The sequence below is a fragment of the Macrosteles quadrilineatus genome, unplaced genomic scaffold (genome assembly GCF_028750875.1).
Source record: "Macrosteles quadrilineatus isolate MER2022 unplaced genomic scaffold, UCM_ALF_1.0 Scaffold_2__2_contigs__length_208266976, whole genome shotgun sequence".
Taxonomy (NCBI): domain Eukaryota; kingdom Metazoa; phylum Arthropoda; class Insecta; order Hemiptera; family Cicadellidae; genus Macrosteles; species Macrosteles quadrilineatus.
The window spans coordinates 155,829,676-155,850,170 of NW_026542595.1; the positions used below are offsets into that span (position 1 = coordinate 155,829,676).

At 34.8% G+C, this 20,495-nt stretch overlaps 1 protein-coding gene across 50 annotated transcripts in view; it reads left to right on the plus strand.

The window, feature by feature from the left end:
- The window catches only part of LOC128985612 (cell adhesion molecule Dscam2), a 188,129-nt gene that overhangs the window by 72,210 nt on the left and 95,424 nt on the right, over positions 1-20,495 (plus strand). For 14 of the 50 annotated variants that reach the window (XR_008490050.1, XM_054405258.1, XM_054405262.1 and 11 more), the window contains exons 5-6: positions 548-727; positions 5,823-5,972. Coding sequence is in view for 49 of the 50 variants with exons in the window: in XM_054405258.1 (XP_054261233.1) it covers positions 548-727; positions 5,823-5,972 (330 nt within the window). In the remaining variant the exon portion in view is untranslated. Of the gene's footprint in view, positions 1-547; positions 728-1,487; positions 1,659-2,035; positions 2,198-2,653; positions 2,816-2,978; positions 3,141-3,306; positions 3,469-3,568; positions 3,746-3,875; positions 4,053-4,185; positions 4,354-4,734; positions 4,900-5,822; positions 5,973-10,870; positions 10,992-11,260; positions 11,385-12,166; positions 12,291-12,502; positions 12,627-12,778; positions 12,903-13,413; positions 13,538-15,690; positions 15,815-16,188; positions 16,313-20,495 lie in introns of all 50 variants that reach the window. The other 36 variants (XM_054405281.1, XM_054405299.1, XM_054405269.1 and 33 more) reach the window with 29 other exon arrangements.

Here is a 20,495-nt window from a genome sequence, read left to right on the forward strand (position 1 = left end):
GTAAATTCGAAGTTAACTTGCAAGCTAAACCATGTTCTATTATAGAAAAATTTAAATTTATTGAATTATTAATATTTTTATTTTAGGTTAAATAGACTATTTGGTGTTCAAACTAGTACCTTTGAAAATGGCTCTTCTTTGTTGAACTAACTCTCAATATAATTCTTGTTATTTTCTCAATGATTTGTCTAAAATTAAGTTGTTGAATCTACCAGGAACCAAAGTAGGAAACACTCCTTCCCCTTCTTTGACTGACAGATGTTTCTCTTCAGGAAATTGTCACTGAAATTCATCCAGTCGCTTCAATCAGATGTTTCAGTGGAACGTTTACAGACTGTTATTTCACTTAATGTTTTCTGTCCTATCTATTTACGGGCTATAATTTTCTAACTACGGTATGCACTTTAGATCATTTTAAAATAATTTTTTTTACTTTTATACCTTCTTCTTCCCTCCCTACTTTGTTAGCTTAACTCTTTACATTGATCCCTATACATAGCTTAACTATTTACATAGATTTTGACTAATTTTTATAATTGGTATCCAGTGGTAAACCAAAAGTATGAAGCGGAGATCATGACAGAATATGTCATTCGGGGGAACACTGCTGTCCTGAAGTGCAGCATTCCCTCCTTTGTAGCGGATTTTGTCCAAGTGGAATCGTGGATATCAGAGGACGGGATGTTGTTTCAACCTCCTTCTCGGACAGACGGGCAGGAGGTTTATGGTAACTTAAAAAAATTTTTTTCTAGGATTCTGACATTGTCTGATTGGTTAAAAGATTTTAGTTGGAAAAGCTACTTGTTTGTACTTTCTGGCAAGATTTTTAAAATATAGCTTTTCACTCAATCAATTGAATAAAGTAAAAAACAATTAACAGTTTTTTACAATAAAGAGAATACCATAAAAAATCGTTTTCTGAAAGTTTTACCCAAAAGTAAAAAATGAAACTAAAAAAAAATAATAAAACCTACCTACTTAAAAGTTTATATTTTTTCGGCTTCATAGAAAATATCAATTCTTTACTATAAATATGGTATTGATAAAATCTTAAACAGTAAATATGAAATTTAATACCAACTGTTCAAATCATTTTGAGTTAAGTTTCTTTGTGTAATATTGTTCTAATTTATATTTGATAATAATTCATGTTTTCTGTTTGATGATTGTAAATTCTAAATACCAATATAAACAAACCAATTACTACCTAAAAATGTAAATCATACTACCAAAATGGTGTTTATTTATTTCAACCCATTTAAACCTGTTAAATTTGAAGAAATTATAAAAAATATGTCAAGGATACGAATAAAAATGTGACTAAAATTCCACCAACCATCAGACAGTATCAGAACGCAAAAGTGTGTCTTGGTGATATCCAAAACCAACTCCAGTTTCCCACCGACACTGGCCCACCGATGACAGATCTCTACCGTTGTGGTTGTCTCGCAGCATCGGGTTACACCTGTGTCACATCTTGGTTACAGTTGTTTCCCAGAACTACATCACAGAAGCAGAAAACGAGTACGTCATACGTGGCAACAGCGCAGTCATGAAGTGCAAAATACCCAGCTTTGTGGCTGATTTTGTGTCTGTTGAATCCTGGGTGTCCAACGAAGGGGACATGTATACGGTGTCTGGAAATGGGAATGATTTTGGTAAATTTGAGTGAGAATTTTGCGATGCGAGTGAAAATGATTGGTTGCTGGACCTGGCTCAGAGCAAAATGATTTTTGTCAGTAATCTGAGTTTTGTTTTAGTTTTGCCAAATAATGTAATTTTTGAGAACTGCAGTCTTTTAAAATGCTACAAAGTGGTCCTTTAATTTTATTATTTGATATCAGTGTCAAAACCTGTATATAGGCCGAACTCATATATCTTTTAGGAAGTTTTATTGAATAACATCAATTCCAGTAGAGCTCTTTCTTCTCCATGGTTAGATATCAAACTATCTTGCTTTCTTTCAGGAACTAGTATTACGAAAACTGAACATTGCTTTAAATGTCGGGAGTAAAATTATTTTATTTATTTACAGTGGTGATTCAACCCTATGAGGCAGAGGCAGATAACGAGTATGTAATTCGAGGCAACAGCGTTGTAATGAAATGTGAAGTACCTAGTTTTGTCGCAGATTTTGTTTCCGTTACAATGTGGCAAGATAGTGCTGGAAATGAGTTTTTCCCCAGTAACGACTATGGTAAAATATTTTCCTTTCTAACACGAATGACTGGAAGTTTCCCTTCCTGACAGATATTCCCTTTTACTTTTCGATCCTAATTTTATTCCTGTTATCAGTTGTAATCCAGACTTACGACATTGACGCTGACAAGGAATACGTGATAAGAGGCAACAGTGTGGTTTTGAAGTGTAAAGTCCCGAGCTTTGTTGCCGATTTTGTTGCAGTCACCATGTGGGAAGATAGTGAAGGAAATACGTTTTATCCCTCTAACGATTATGGTAATAATTACAGATGCTAGAACTGGATGGATGATTTCCTCTCACCTATATCTATCCTTTGAATTTTCATTGACCATTTGTTTGAATTAAAGCTTCATCAATTAGAAGAGTAGGCCCAATAGGAGAAATTTACTTGTTGCAAATGTTTTCACTACTTTTAGTTTTCAACAGTTTATGTTTATTTTATTTTGCACAGTGGTGATGCAGCCTTACGATGTCGATGTGGAAAAAGAGTACGCCATTAGAGGCAACAGTGTAGTCCTGAAGTGCAAAGTGCCTAGTTTTGTAGCCGACTTCATATCAGTCACTATGTGGCAGGATAGTGAAGGAAATGAGTTCTTCCCCAGCAACACTTATGGTACATCAACTGATATTTTTGCAAAAGAGCGAGTGAATTTTTCCATCAGAAGGTTTTCCCATCCTCCTTCCTCTACAAGTTTCGGGTCTGCCATCAATTATTTTAGTTATTAATTTTTCCTTACATTTGAAAAACATGTTTTCCAATATTGCATTTTTTCCAGTTGTAATGCAGTCGTATGAAGCAGATGTGGAAAGAGAGTATGCCATTCGTGGAAACAGTGTGGTGCTGAAATGCAAAGTGCCTAGTTTTGTCGCTGATTTTGTTTCTGTCACAAGTTGGCATGATAGTGAAGGAAATGAATTTTTCCCAAGTGATGTATATGGTAATTTCACGTTTCTGTCATTCAGTGTGAATGATGATCATCACCACCTTCATCTTCAAATCTCCTTTGTGCAATCCTTGAACAACCTTAACTTGATATCCTGCAACCACTTCTTTGCCAGAAAGGTTTTTCTTCTGTGGAGTTCTATGTTTTGCATTGTTTTCAGTTGTGATCCAGTCTTATGAAGCAGATGCTCACAATGTTTACGCTATCCGTGGCAACAGCGTTGTCGTAAAGTGTGAAGTGCCCAGTTTTGTTGCGGATTTTGTTTCCGTGGTCGGATGGGTCGACAGTGACGGCAACAGTTATGATCCCAATAGAGACTTTGGTAAAAACTAAAACATTTTTTAAAAGTTTTTGGACATGTGTGACTGTTACCCATAAATCCTCCCACCATAGTTTCACTAATAAATTCATATTTTTCCCAGTTGTCCACCAGTTCTACCAGACTCGAGTGATTGACGAGTTTGTTTTACGAGGCAACACTGGTGTCCTCAAGTGCCTCGTTCCCAGTTTTGTGGCTGATTTTGTCCAAGTTATTGATTGGACTTCAGATGCTGGAGATTCCTACACATTAGCTCACGTGAATGACATTCCTGACTATGGTATTGCAAATCTCCGCCTGTATCGTAGATTCCCTTGAATGGATCAACTAGCCCACTATTGTTTTTGTATCCCTATTTTTTATTTTCCCAATTTTTTGTTTGTTATTTTTTAATGACAAAACTTTTTCAGTTGTTCAACAGTTCTACCAAACTCGAGTGAACGATGAATTTGTTCTAAGAGGAAACACGGGAACTTTAAAGTGCCTTGTCCCAAGTTTTGTTGCTGATTTTGTTCAAGTTGTTGAGTGGACTTCTGATGAGGGAAATACTTATTCTGCCCAAATATCAAGTGATGTTTTAAACTACGGTATGCAATATCAGTCTAGTAGTCAAGCTTGAATGAGGGAGAATATGTGTATTCCTCTTTAAGTTCTTCTATAACTTTTAATCATTTGATAATTTTCCCCTACATCACTAACAAGAAAATCCTTTTGTTTCAGTTGTAAACCAGTATTACGAAGCTCAGGTTTATGATGTTTTTGTCATCAAAGGCAACGCAGCCGTGTTCAAATGTAATGTGCCTTCTTTTGTGTCTGACCATTTGGATATCGTTTCTTGGGAAGACACAGCTGGAAACAAATTTTTACCCCCTTCTGATTCTAATTATGGTAACTTTTTTGTTTTTATTTCACACTTAGGCTGCGTATGCAATGAATCCTCCAATACCATTTTCTTCCTATTCTTTGTTTTTGTTGTTTATTTCAAAAGTGAATTAGTTCAAAATGCATCCCTTCGTAGAAAAGATATGGTAACTGTCATTCATTGTATCCCTAAGTTTTGATTTTCCTTAGAAAATCTTGGGTTTCACAGTTGTTACATTCAGCACATAGGCGATTTTGTCAGTAGACAGGCAATTTCACTTCTAATAGTTTGTTTGGAATTTAACTGGCACCACTGAACAAGCTAGGAAGCAAGTCCTTCATTTCTTCAACCGAGTACCGTAACTTGTGGGTTTCATCAAAAGTCTGACCGGAGTTTTTATTTTTCAGTGGTGACTCAACGATACGAAGTCAGCGTGATGGAGGAATATGTACTCCGAGGAAACGCAGCCATTTTAAAATGTCACATTCCGAGCTTTGTCGCTGATTTCGTTTATGTTGCTTCTTGGCTTCAAGACGGTGAAACTGAATTGCTCCCCTCAAACACAGACTTTGGTACTTTTCTTTTGTGTTTTTGATTGCAGGGTTTCCGACATTTGGGCCAGGTCCTTTCCTACTCCTTCTCTTTCCCTCCTACATGATTACATTTTTTTCGTAAACCCCTCCTGAGTGACTGAGATGTACGAATGTTGTAGGTGTAGAAGTAGTTTTGAAAGTAGCTTTAGGTTTGTTCTAGTCACTTCTCTCAAAATTGAAATTTGACGAATGTTATTTGAATTGAAACAAATCCTACTAATAATGAACATGACCAAAACACTCTTAGTATGAAGCATATGTTTATTTACTTATTTTGACACTAACAAATATTTTGTTGATTCAAAGTGTCAAAAGTGCAAAGAAAATAAAACTGTGTGTTTACTGCACCCTGGGGAAAAAACCCTGGGAAACAATTTTAGAAGTGCCTAGAACATTTTAGATTTAAGAAAATTAGAGCCTAATAATGCATGCTTGTTTATTGAACATGGCTACAAGCCTGTTAAAATGAAGTAATAGTAATGAAATATCACTAGAAAACTGGTATAAGAAACATTGAAATAAGAAAATATGCTATAGCGTATCCATAGTCAAATCTTTGATAGTTATCTGACAAAAAGAACGTTTGATACAATAGTTTTTCAAATATTTAAATTTATTTCTAACATAAATATGATTTTAACCATGTTCTAACAATTTGGCTTTATTATTTTTACAAATACTGCATGATGATTCCAATCAATTCAGATATATTTTCAAGTTTCATTTACAGAACCGTCTAAATCACCTTAAAAAAAGTAAATGTCTGTATTTAAACTTTTGATACTACTATTGGACCAATTTAAATAAACAACCACTTGCCAATACAAAAACTTATAAAAGCATATCTTAGTGATAAGATTAAGTTCAACTTAGAGGGTACTGAGAAGACTTTTGTTCCCCAGATGGCAAGTACCTGGTGCTTCCTTCAGGAGAGTTACACATCCGGGATGTTGGCCCGGAAGATGGCTACAAGTCGTACCAATGTAGAACCAAACATAGGCTAACAGGAGAGACTAGACTGAGTGCAACTAAGGGAAGACTTGTCATCACTGGTAAGTGTAGATTTTACTTAGACACTGACAACATGGGATGAACAAAATCCATGATTTTTATAAATTAATGTAAAAGTAATTTTTATGAAACATCTTAAGTTGTTCTTGTAAGTTTTTCAACAGTGCAAAGTTTGACTGGGGCTAAATATTGTTACGGTGGATACAAAAATATATATTTCTTATTTTTCATATTAACTGATTGTGAAATTTTCTATTTAAAGAAATAAACAGTTTTTACTGTCTCATAAATTAAAAGTATTGATATTAGTTTCCATTTTAAATCCTTAAAAGAGGGAAGGAACCGCTTCAAATTGCTTACAGTGGTTAAACAGTTTGATTACTTAAAAATGTTAGTTATTTATTCACAAATTACAAACTGTTTACATGATATTTTCTGTATTTGTTCTCTTGATGCATAACCGAATTAACTGTTTCTGTAATCTTGTTAATTTTACACATTTAAATTTTTAAATTTTTTTGTTACAATGCACGATAAGTAATAAACAATTTTAGTTAGTTAGTTAATTACAATTTTACATCCCATGTTGACAGTCAAGATGTTAATTAATATTTGTTATATACAAAAAATATATATGTTGCTGTGCTATAAAAAATGTCTGTCAAAATTAATTTTTACTCATTTATTAAGCAATAATGATTTTTTTTTTATTCTGTAGCTGTGTAAATTAAATGTTTTTCACCATGCTTTTTGTTGAAAAACCACAATTTACATGTTCTTTTTTATAGCCACAGCAAATATTTTAAATATGAATTTCTTAGAGTTACCGGTATTCCAAATGTATGAATTAGAGTTTTGTACCAAAATTATTGTTTGTATACATTTTTGTTTTGTCAGATGAATCATTATTTCTAAACTAATGTAGTTTTCCTTAATTTGTGTAGCCTTGGTTGATTTAATGTGCACTAGTGCACAATTTAAAATTAATTTTATTTGAAAAGTTGTACATGGTATCTAAACTCTAATTGATACATTTAAAAATCTTGTTTTAAATAGTTTAACATGTTAGAGTGCTTCAACATTGTGCATGATAGTTTAAAGCTTTAGAATAAATTCACATATTTATTTACGGTATTTCAAATTCCATCTCTTCTATATTTAGTTATTTTTTCAAAGTAATTTGTGAAATTATTATTGCTTTTAGATTCTTTAAGGACCAGTAAAAACTGATCTTTTTATGCTTTCAATGTGATTTAAGAATCATTACGTCTTCCTTTTAAGTGTTTTTATGATAAATGTGTGACATCAATGATGGAGATTGATACAAAATATGTGTATCTACCTTTGCTGATCCATGAAGATCTTGGTAAACAATGTTGTGAAACACAGAGAAAAGTAAAGCAAATTGCAATAGTAGTCCGAAATGAGACTTTAAAGTGGTTAATATTATTTTATACTAAAAATAGCTCTGTAATATGAACATTTACCAAGTCAATTCTAAATATTAATCATTGATGATTAAGCCTACTATGAACATAGGCCTAATTTAAAATTAAATACTTTTCAAAACTAAGTAGTACCTTTTAGTTTATATTGATTACAATTATTAATGGTTTCCAATGTGATTCTGACTTGGATTAACAATATAGATTTAGCTCTCTAACGATGGGGTTGATGTTAATGTTACTGTTTGGATCATCTTAGTTCCTCATTACAGTTTTTAATATTGACTCAGCCCCCCAGCTAATTAAAAAAAAATGTATTGTCCGTCAACTCATATCTAAATCATTACTCTGTAAATATAATCAAAGATAGTTCTGTATTATTTCACTTTAGATTTAAAGTACTGTAGTTTCATATTCTGAGTTATCAGCCCCTGTTCCGAGCAGAAAATAAAGCTACTAGAAAATATGTGACTCCATATATGAGAAAATTTTACTCTTCCAGTAAAAATTGAACAAAAATAGTATGTATTTAGTTAATATTAGTTGTGTGAAATGAAGCAAAACAAAACATGTTCAGTTCTATGCACCATACGAACAAAACATGTTTTGTTCTGCTTTTTGTTGAAGCACTCTAACAAAAACTTGAAGCCTGAATGTTGGGATAGGGTACCCCTGCAGCCGGGACATCGCAATTCATTTAACAATTTAAAAATGTCATTAAGAAAACTGTAACGGAAATAGTAGAACTAGAACTCCCTCTTAAGGTGAGTGGAGGTTAAAAATATTCTTACTTTTACTATCAAGATGATCCTTTATACAAATAATATCAAACAAGAAATACATTTGTGATTTGTCTGGATATAAGTGGAGAACACCTAGATATAACATGTGGTATAAGCCATTGGTCAGAGAAACTGGTAGGGATTGCCCTATTGATGACAATGGTTAGAAAATCCAGCACGAATAATTTACATCTTGTAGAAGACATTGGTTAGCAAAACTTGAAGAGTTGTTGGAGAACTGCTCCAACAATGAACCATTTGAATGTTATCGGTGATCATAAATTGATGTGAAATTCATCTGCTTAGTAACTTTTATGCAATATAAGAATAGTTCCAAACAAAACATTGAGTATCACACATTTTTTTGGGAAAGTTGTCTAACTTGATAAAAACAGCTAATGGATCTGTCAACAGATAGCTTTACTACAATACTTCCTGTCGGTAATTGAGTGGTAGGCGTTGGTTGACTTTACTTCCCCATGATATGACAACTACATGACACAGTTGATAAAACAACCGTGGCAGTTTGGTCACTATTAGCTACTACTAGTTACTTCCATACACTTCTATCTTGGAGTTATTTGTAAAAATTTAGTAAAAAAAAATTTCAATTGAAAAATTCATGGATAAAAGCTATATTTCTTCTTTATACCTATTTGTCATCTTTACAAGTTGAATATCTTTCTGTCCTGTATTTAAAAAATGCCTTGAGATTTTGTACTAGGTATATATTATTGTTAGGCATTTCATCCGTTTTGAAATCTACTTAAACCCAAGTTGATCAAGTAAAAAATATTGCTTGTCTTCTGGTATTAAAACCAACGATTAGAATGCAGTAAAATGTAACAGAACATGATATCCACACATATAAAAAGACTCTAGATTATAATAGGCTGAGAAATCTGTTTAGTACGTAACCATTTAAAAATTGCGCTGGAAATGTGTCAATAACTATCAAAACATAAGAAGTAAGAAAATAAGAAAATCAAATGTTCGTTAATTAGAAAGTATTGAAACGAAAGGCAAAAGCAATTTACGATAGGACAAAATTTAGTTTTAAAACGTACATCAAAGTAAGTTTTTTGTTTCACGCAAACATTCTGTTTGCCAGAACCAGTTGGGAGTTCCGCTCCCAAGTTCGCTTCTTTGGAAACAGGGAAAAGTTTTTTAGCAAGGCAGCGTGAGAGCTATGTCATGCTGTGCCCGGCGCAGGGGTTCCCCGTGCCTATGTTCAGGTAAGCATACTCTAGTTGTCTTCCGTAGAGCCAGTGGGCAGCGCGAGACCAAAGTTGTCCTCGGTTATCCCGGCCGGATACCAGACCAGACGCAAAGGTAGTTTCTCTCTACAGTGTCCAGCCCAGGGGTTTCCTGTCCCAAGTTACAGGTTAGTTTGGCAGGCTAAATCTTAGTTGACGCAAGATTGTTACTGTAGTAAACTTACTCTCATTTGAACACTTCGGAATTCTTATCCAAAGTGAAAAATGGCAATAGCTTCTGAAGTTAATGAAAAATAAATGGATACGATTGAAAACTATAGGTTGTGGATTTGTAGGGTCTTTAGACATAGCCGAGCGAGTGAGGGAGTCATAAGCTGTTGGCCTTCCATGCAAAGTCTGAACTAAACAGATCTAAATGGAAAGTAATTCAGTGTGTAAATACAATTAGTGGACATAATAAAGATTTAAATGTAATGGAAGAAATACAACTTACTAGAATTACTTGAATCTATTTTAATGTAATCTAATTCCAAGGGAGATGAATAGGTAAACCTCAACACCTTTTCTTTGATAAAAAGCTACAGCTATTTTCAAGTCTTCCATTCCTCTGTTATATATTAAAGCAAACATTATTAATATTTTATTGAAGACCCTTGTGTATGTACAGTACTTGACATTTCGATACAAAACCTAGATTCTCAATTCATAAGTTGACCAATAATTTCAACATTACATGTTAGGTTCATAGTTAAAATTCTTGTAGAAAAAAAACTAACACCTGAAAGTTTCCCTCCTAGCAAACTACAAATTTGTTGTGAACCATCTGCAAAAAAAACCTATTCCTGCTAGTAGTACACTTTTCTAATAGCTTGACATGTTTACAAAGTTAATGTTATAAATTCTAAACAATCAAATTTCACCAGAGCCTGTTGGAAGTGCCCGTCCAAAGTTTTCTTCAGTTTCCAACACTCAGGGGTTTACCACAAGCAGTTTGAGCCAGTTTGCTTTGCAATGTCCTGCGCAAGGGTTTCCTGTCCCAAGTTATAGGTCAGTGATTAACAAATTACCATACTTCATAAGTTTGTTAAATTGTGTAACGTAAACATACTCGGAAATGTCTTAACCTTAATGAACAATGGGGTTTGTCACAAGCTAGAGCCAGTCGGAAGTTCTCGACCTAAAACTTCAATTCAGGCAGATTCTCAAAGTTTCTCAGGCTCAAGTAGTTCAAGTATCACACTTCAATGTCCAGCTCAGGGGTTTCCAGTTCCCAGCTTCAGGTAGATCTTGAATTTCCTAAATTTTATTTTTTTTATTTTAAGAACCAGTTAGTGCAACCAAACCTAAGTTTCCTAACAAGAACAAGCCAGATCTACAAACAGAAACTAAGGCGTCTACAGTTCTTCTGTGTCCCGCGCAAGGATTTCCTCTCCCTTCATTCAGGTAGCTGTAAAATTGTACGTGAATTTTACTCTTTGCTTCAATCTTTTCCAAGAACCAGTCAGTGCGACCAAACCAAAGTTTCCAAACAAAAACAATGTCAATCTGCAAACTGAGAAGAAAATATCCACGGTTCTGCTTTGCCCAGCGCAAGGATTTCCTGTCCCTTCATTCAGGTAAAAGGTTTAGCTTATCTTCACTGCCTGTTTTTTTACGATGACTTTTAGTTGTAAAACAAAGTCAAAAGTTTAACTCTTTGTTTCAATTTTACTGAAGAGCCTGTCAGTGCGACCAAACCAAAGTTCCCAAATGACAACAACATTAATGTGAAAGGGATCCTCGCAAACTTTGCAGTCATGCTTTGCTCAGCTCAGGGATTTCCAGTCCCATTTTTCAGGTCAGTCAATATGTTCAGTTCTCATAATTTGTTCTCTTTTGTTTAAAGAACCTGTGGGATCAGTAAGGCCCAAATTTCCGACCATCGATAACAGTCATGGCTTCCAAACAAAACTGTCTGACAGCGTAACACTCTTATGTCCCGCGCAAGGGTTCCCTATTCCATCCTACAGGTAGGATTATAGTATTAATTTGTTTTGTTTGTTTTCAAAGAACCTGTTGGATCTACCAAACCGAAATTTCCCAATGCTCTCCAAAATTCACAAGGTTTTCTTGCGAGAGAAAATGAGCCTCTTACATTGCTGTGCCCGGCTCAAGGGTTTCCTTTACCTTCATTCAGGTAAATTTCCAAACAAAATTTGATACCTGTTTTTTTAAAGAACCAGTCGGGTCAACCAAGCCTAAGTTTACCAACACTCTCTAACACTCTCGACTTGCAAGGGTTCAAAACCAGGCAAAAAGAAAGCTTCACATTGCTGTGTCCTACCCAGGGGTTCCCAGTTCCCTCATATCGGTAAATTTTCAAATTTATCTATGTTTTAAGCACCCGTGGGGTCGACAAAACCTAAATTCACCAACATCCTCAACCTTCAAGGTTTCCAAAGTAAAGAGAGGGAGAGTTTAACACTTCTTTGTCCAGCTCAGGGATTTCCTGTTCCAGCATACAGGTACAAATTGGTTCTCTACTTAACTAATTTGTTGTTTTCTTTTTAAGAGCCCGTAGGATCAACTAAACCGAAATTCCCAAATATTTTGAACACACAAGGGTTTTTGACTAAACGTAATGGTATTGTGGCTGTACTTTGCCCAGCTCAGGGGTTCCCGGTGCCTTCATACAGGTAAAGTAAGTTTTATTGAAACCTATTTAATAAATACTAAAGTTAAAGGTATTTGGTTCTTTAAATAATGTCAGCTTTTCAATTTAAAAATCTAATTCTCACTCTTCCCAAACCAGAACCCGTTGGATCAACCAAGCCAAAATTCCCAAGCTTGGTAAATTTTCAAGGATTTGAAACAAAACATGCAAAAACAGTTGCTCTGCTTTGTCCCGTCCAGGGATACCCGGTGCCTTCTTTCAGGTACAGTTTAAGATAATTACTATTTACACATCTCCTTGTTTCCAAGAACCTGTTGGGGCCACAAAGCCAAAATTCCCAAATATTCTGAATGCTCAAGGATTCCAATCAAAGTATACACAGACTGTTGCGTTACTCTGCCCAGTTCAGGGGTTCCCTGTGCCCTCCTTCAGGTAAATTTTAAATAGTTTCTAGCGTTTTAATTCTTATTAAAGAACCAGTTGGAGCTACAAAACCGAAATTCCCTACTGTTGATGATTCAAGAAGTTTTAAGGCTTCAGAGCACCACACTTTGACGTTGATGTGTCCCGCGCAAGGGTTCCCAGTACCTTCATATAGGTAAGGTTTAGATAAAAGTTTATAGGCCTAATTAAAATGTAAACATATTATAACTTGGAATAGTAGCAAAATAAAAAATGCTCATCCCATCATTCAGGTCACTATTCAATCTTGTTTAAAATGTTAATCCAAACAAAACTTTTCAAATTTAGAACCAGTTGGAGCTTCAAAACCAAAAGTCCCTAACCTGGATGACATTCGAGGCACAAGGATCAGTCAAAATACGTCAGGAGCTCTAATATGCCCTGCTCAAGGATTTCCAGTCCCTTTCTTTAGGTATAAATGTTCTCAATACTTTTATACACTTGTTAGGAACACTTAACTTGTACACAATCTGTTAGAATGAAGTGTTGTTTCATGAATCAACCAAATATTTCTCGGAAAGTGTTTAGTGTAAGTATCGGTTGCAGGGATCCCATCCAAAGTAAACTATAGACTGGTCAAATCCAATTAAAATTATAGAGCCTGTGGGAAGCGTGAAACCGAAATTCCCAACTGTCGACAAAAGTCGGTCCTTCGAAACGACGAGAGGTCAAAGTATCACACTGTTGTGTCCTGCGCAGGGTTTCCCCCTTCCCTCGTTTCGGTGAGTTCTGCATCATTATACAAATTATATTTTAAACTCTTAGAACCTGTGAGCAGTACAGCACCAAGGCTAGCCTCGACTGCCAAGATTGATCTTGTTTTGGGAAGAGAAAAATCCTCTGTGGCTCTTCTTTGCCAGGCCCAGGGGCACCCTGTTCCAAGTTTTAGGTTAGTACAGACACTAACACTTTGTATATATCAGAACCGGTTGGTGCAAAAGCTCCAACGTTCGCTACGGATCTTCAAACTGTTGCGTTCACTCGGAAAATATCTCAGAGTTTTGGACTTCTATGTCAGGCCCAGGCTTTCCCAGTTCCATCATTCAGGTATTTTAGTTTTTAAATAGTTTGACTGTTTGAAAATGGTTTTATTATAACAAAAAGGTCATCTTTATGAAGTCTGAAAATGTAACCCTTTATAAATCAGGTAGCCGACCCATTGTTGTAAAGGACTTTGCTAGGCAATCATGTAGGATTCCGAAAGTCATAAATTATACACAGAAGTATAATTTTGTCTTTGAAAATTAGGAAATTTTGACTGAGGGTTCGTATTTTTTTAGAACCAGTTGGGTCTAAGGCGCCGTCTTTTGCAGTTGAAACAATATCCTCGTGGTTTTTAAAAAGACAAAATCAAAGTTTTGCCCTGCTCTGCCCGGCACAGGGGTACCCAGTTCCCTCTTACAGGTAAACATGGCTGTTGAGTGTGTCTGTTACATTAATGTAGTTAAACTGGTCAGATTCACCATTCGGAGGGAAGAGAACCGGGAAAGCCATTTGAGAATGGAACAGCTGATGAGGGCAACTCCGTAAGAACTGTCACAGCTGTAAGTACTGTATCGTATTGCTTGGGTTTGGGGCTGGGACTTGAAAAATGCAAAATGAAAAAATATATATTTTCTTACTCACAGCTAGAAAAAAAGAAAAAGTAGTCATGATGTTATATGAAAACTGAATAATTTTCAATCTTATACTTTTTGTTCAGTAATTTTGAAATGATTATCAATATAATCTTATAGAATGCCAGAATGTTTTTTACACTTAATAAAAAAATGAAAGTAGTTTTGGTCAAAGAAGATTGTTTGAATAGGTACTAAAATAAAAAAAACCATTATTTCAACCAACATTTTATCAAAACATTGAATATTAACATGTCGAAAAAGATTTTAGCACATGGACAAGAAATTCCTCCTAAGCGTCTCTAGCCCAACATGAGCAGGCATTCCATCAGCCTACAAACGTTTCATTCTTTAAAAAGACAAGTTCACTACTTGTGAACAAATTAAAACCATTTTGGTTGATCTTCAATCCTTTGATTGAGTGGTCTGTAAGAATGAAGTTTGATGAAAAATATTATAATTTCTTTGTATCAAAATTTTAGCATTTTATTCATAGCACCTACATAAACAACAAATCCTAATCAATTCAAAATCTAAACCATTAATTTTTTTAATTCCCTTGTAACTTCTTTTGATATAAACCAAGCCAAATTACAATTAGGTTTGTTGTTATATAGTTAGTTTAGATTCTCTGACTATTACATCAATCTCTGACTGACTCCTAGATTTTATGATGGTCTCTCTTACTCACCTAATTAATAATTTGTTCCTTATAGTTATTTCACACTATAATCACTATTTATCAGTACAGTTCACCTTTGTACTGTACCGGCTCACTCCTTGCTTTGCTGTAAACAATCCACGCACGGGCGCTTAGTCTATGTGGACAGGCCAATGCAAGGTTAAAAAAAGAGGCCGCCAACCTCTTAAAAAAAATAAAATAAAAAATAGCAATCAAACTAACCAACACTCTTTAACCTATTCAAATAAACATAAGAGAGATCTGGTTAGTAATTCTAAAAGTACTACTCCTTGGAGGATTGATTTAAAGTTTAAAACTAGTAAAATTGAAAATGTTGATGCAAGATGAGACTTAAGATTTGAATACTTAAATATCACCTGGAATTCCAAGAACCTGTTTTAATATTTTAACTTCTTACCATCTCATACGAGTATCAACGTCTCCTCTCTTATCTAGAACTGTTTATGTTTTCATGAATACTTTGGAAAACTGAAACAAACAAGTAAAACCATCGAAATCCAAATTATAAAAGATCTAGAAACCACTGTCGTACTTACAGGAAAATTATCAAACAAACGTTTTAGTAAGTTTTCAGTAGTAATAAGTAAAAAAAATACATTTTTGAGATTATTTAGTTCTGAATTATTTTATTCACTTCATCAAAGATATTTTCAGATGATGTTTGAAAGTTGTATTCATCAGTAAATCAATACGTAATCAGTACATCAGGAAAACTCTAGGTCCAAAAAAATGTATCTTGTACAAAGACATCAGACCTTTTACAGTCATTACTTCTGTGTAAAAGTCACATTCTAAATACTCTTGGTGGTACCCTATTCCGTTTCCATGTGCAAGCTTTAAATTCATCCATAGTTTAAGAACGTTCTATTTCTTTTTGCTAGAACCAGTTGGGTCAAAAGCTCCTGCTTTCTCGGTTGAAGCAAAACTTAATTGGTTTTTGATAGAGAAGAGGGAAAGTTTTGCATTGCTCTGCCCGGCACAGGGATTTCCTTTGCCAACATTCAGGTACTTATTACTTTTTATAGAACCAGTCGGGACTAAGGGACCAACATTTTCCACCGATGCCAAACGGACTTGGTTCGATCGAAGTTCGGGTCAGAGTTTTGCTCTATTGTGTCAATCACAGGGATTCCCAGTTCCAATGTTCAGGTAAACATGTTTAACATGGATCATTCATAATGTTAATTTTCAAACTAACCGAACCCGTTGGAACCAAGGGGCCCACGTTTTCTTCTGACTCAATGCTATCATGGATAAAAAGGAGTTCGGGGCAAAGTTTTGCGTTACTTTGTCAAGCCCAGGGGTTCCCAGTCCCATTTTTCAGGTAATGTCATTTGGCAATACTTTGTAACCGGTTAAGTAACGGTTTTGTATCATAGAGCCAGTTGGATCAAAAGGACCAACATTTTCAACTGATGCAAAGCTTACCTGGTTTGAAAGAAGTTTGGGCCAAAGTTTCGCCCTGCTTTGTCAAGCGCAGGCTTACCCAATTCCTTTGTTCAGGTAACTTAATTTTAATATAGTCTAATTACCAGAAACACAATTCCCTTTTTACATCTCCAACAATCACAGAACATTCTAGTACTAGTAAATAAATAGTATTACTTACTACTACTACTAATACTACAACTACATGATACAACAGAAATCAATCAGTTACAATAAACAATTCAAAACAGTAAAATTACAAAATTTCAATTTACTAATCACCAGATGTCTGAAATTGGTAATAATTTTCAAGGAACTTAGTGTTTAACCATTTTCCCAACATTCAGGTTTCGTAAAATCGTTCATAGTCAACTTCTGTATTTTAACACCGCAATAATTATTGTAATCAGAACCAGTTGGTGCCAAAGCCCCAACGTTCTCCTCTAATGATCTTCGCTTCTTTAGAATATCTCGTGAAATCAAGCAAAGCTTTAGTCTTCTCTGCCAAGCTCAAGCTTTCCCTGTTCCAATGTTTAGGTATGATTATAGACCATTAGACCAAACAAATTATTTATTTTTTAAGCTATAGTCCCTTAGTCCTCATCTGTGAATTAACTCCTTTTGCTAGTGTGGCTATTTTACAGTGTTGTAGCCTTTATCCAGGTAGGTTACAGGTTTTACACTCACAAAGTTTATTCTGTCAACCATTCAGGCTTCAAATAGGTTACAATTCAGGTTACAATGTATTTAGTAAATGAAAAACTGAGGGAATTTGGTACATTTATTTCACAGAGCCTGTAGGAGCAAAGGCCCCCACTTTTTCATCTGCAGACCTCAGCAGAACGATTGCGTACAGAAAAGGACTAAGTTTCAGTCTCCTTTGTCAAGCCCAGGCATTTCCTGTTCCTATGTTTAGGTATACATATCACTCTTCCAATTACAAAATACAATTTTAACTAAAAAAATTTAGTATCAAGTTTACTTTTCAAAAAATGAAACTTAAATTTGTGCTATTCTCAATAAGATTCATAGAAAAGGTGTTTCTTTATGTATTGATACTTTTGTGAACCAAAATTTTATATTTATCGTAACAAATTTAATATTTTGGCAGAACCGGTCGGGGCCAAGGCACCTACGTTTTCCTCTGATGCCTTGAGTCAAACAATCTCCCGTAAGGAAGGGCAAGGATTTGCCTTGCTATGCCAAGCTCAGGGTTTCCCTGTACCTTTATTTAGGTATGCTAGCTTCAGTGAGAACTTTATAGAATTATTTTTGCTTCAAATTATACTAGAATCTTTATAGGATTATTAAACTAAGTCAACATTCAGGCTTCATCCGTCAATACAAGGTAATGTAAAATTTTATCCATTATAGAACCAGTTGGCGCAAAAGCACCGAAAGTCTCCCAAGATGACAAACGCAGAGATATTTTCCGAGGTGTTGGTCAAGATTTTGAAATGCTTTGCCTCATGCAGGGGTTCCCAGTTCCAACATTTAGGTATTGTATTATTTTGTAATATTTTGCCACTCTTTAGAACCAGTTGGTGCTAAAGCCCCCGGAGTTGATTTGGACGACAGAAATAGGATTATTTTCCGTAAGGCAAAACAAGGACTTGAAATGCTGTGTAAGGCTCAAGGATACCCTGTTCCAATGTTCAGGTATGTGAAAATAACTTAATTTTTCAAGACTGTAGTCATGTTTTACCATACAGAGGAATTTAAGAAAATGGTCCTGGCTAAATAATCATCTGTTTTTAGTCAGTAACAAAGCTGTCGACTCACCCATTCAACAATACGCGTCATGATTCTAGTCTAATCATTACAATTTTCAACACAAAACCTTGGGTACCCTATTCCAAAGAACTGATGGCTTGTATGGTGAATGAATAGTGCATCTCTCATATCATCTATGCCACCAAAAAATCCAATGAAATATTGCCAAGAATAAATCCTCTAGCAAATATCTTCTCTTATACAGAACCTGTGGGGGCAAAACCACCAACATTTTCCAATGATGATAAAAGTAGGACGATATTTCGCAAAATAGGACAAGGGCTTGTTCTCCTTTGTACGGCTCAAGGTTTTCCTGTTCCGGGATTTAGGTAAGGTCAAGTTATTTATTTTCATCATGTATTGATGCGTAAATTGTGAAATGTCTACAGAGTTAATTAAATTAGGAGTCCACCTATTGAACACATTTGGGAGATTCATAAACAGCAAGTTAGTTTAGAAGACTGATGTATAATTGCATTCTTTTTTTGTGCGATACAAAGGCTTACAATTACAACCACAGTTGATATACTTGCTTGGGGATGTGAAAACTAAGATTTTTCATGTAACTAATTGGTCCTGAGAACTGTTTGTTTAATAGTCTTCTTGGATATCTATGGAATACTCTCAGCGCTTGTAAGAAGTATGGTTCGTTAAAGTTTTAGTCTACTTCCGTTATATATTTTATGACTGTGTTCTTTAACTGAAACTGTGTTACATAAAGAGTTATCCGTGCAGGGGTCCTTTCCCATCCTTAATGATTTCTTTGAAATTCACTAATGGTTGTACAGGGTAAATAAACTAAGATTTCTTTCGAAATGTTCCCATAGAACCAGTAGGAGCAAAAGCTCCGGCGTTTTCAACCGAAGCTCATAGTAGTAGTTACTTCAAGTCAGCTGGTCATGGTTTTGCTCTGGTTTGCCCAGCTCAAGCTTATCCTGTTCCGATGTTTCGGTAAGCGATAAACTATTTTTAGAGATTTCTTTTGTCAACCCCGATAGAAAGCCCAGATTGTAGTAGATTGATGAAACCAAAGTCAGGTGATGTGTAATACCAAATTATTTAAGTTTTTTTTTTTTTTTTTTTTTTTTTTGAGAATTTAGTTAATAACAATAAAAAAAAACTAAGAAATACACTTCACACTGTGAAATATTCTACCAAAAAAGGCTCCCATAATAAATAGCATGGTATAACACCCTGTTGTATTATGTGTTATAAACTAAACATTATATTATTCCTTAAGGTTGTCCATGAATTTTTCCAAAGCTCGTTTGATTTGTTATGATCAAATATCATCATTAGATGTTACATTTATAAAGTTCAAAATTCCCTTTTTACTGCAGTCCAATTCCATTTGTTTGGGCCACATTCAACCATCTTCTGTTAAAGCTCATTTGATAGGGGTGCTTTTCCCAACATTTTGTCTTACAAATAATATGCCTGTTGGCCTACTTCATAGCGATAAACTATTTTGGGTTTAACCATTTCAAATAATGATCCCAACAGAACCTGTGGGTGCCAAAGCACCAACATTCTCAAATGATCTCCGAACAAGCGGTTTTAATCGACAAACTGGCCAAGGATTCGCTCTGTTATGTCAAGCCCAGGCATTTCCTGTTGCTATGTTTAGGTAAGGCAATCAAGTCCAAATATTTATTTGAAGATTTTCGTAGCAGGAGTGTATTCGATTTTTCTTCAGAAAAGAATATAACATTCTGATGATCGACATTAACACCATAAATACTATTTAGTGCACTGACCTTTTCTATTTGGTCACATAGTAATAAACAATACAAAACATAAATTGACTTTTGAAAGTGGTAACTGCAATGCAAAAAGCTAAATAAAATCAACATCCTGAACTAATTTTACCTGTAAATGAAATCAGATAATATCAAAGATGATGAGGTCATATGGAAACATGTTGATGATCGTATAATTGTAGAGGTCAGGTACATCTAACATGACACATCTTGATGTTTTGTGTTTAGTTTTATTTTGTTCTGATATGTTCGGTGATCCAAAAAGTATTGATGTCTTTGCTTTATGGCGTTTGGTGTTAGACAAAATAATATGTGCCTTCATCAAAAATGAAAGCAACTTTGAACGGTGTTACATTGATGTGTCGTGTTTACACAGTGTAGCTTGATTAAATTCATGCAACTTGTGCTTACTTGACACTGTCTGACCGAATGTCTTGTTGTATTATGTTCATTGTTCAATAAAATGTGCAGCAAATCTAAGGAATGTATGACTAATTTTTGCCAACCCGGGGAACCAAACATTATCAAGCCAATAAATATTGACCCCTATTCCCAACATTTAGGTAACTTTAAATCATGAAACTCAAAATATTGTCATCCTTTTCATTTCCCTAATATACACTTATTTTTTAACAGAACCAATGGGATCAAAAGCACCAAAATTTTCTACCAACGACAAAAGCAGTTCATTTTTCTATTCTTCAAGAGAGCCTTTTGCGTTACTT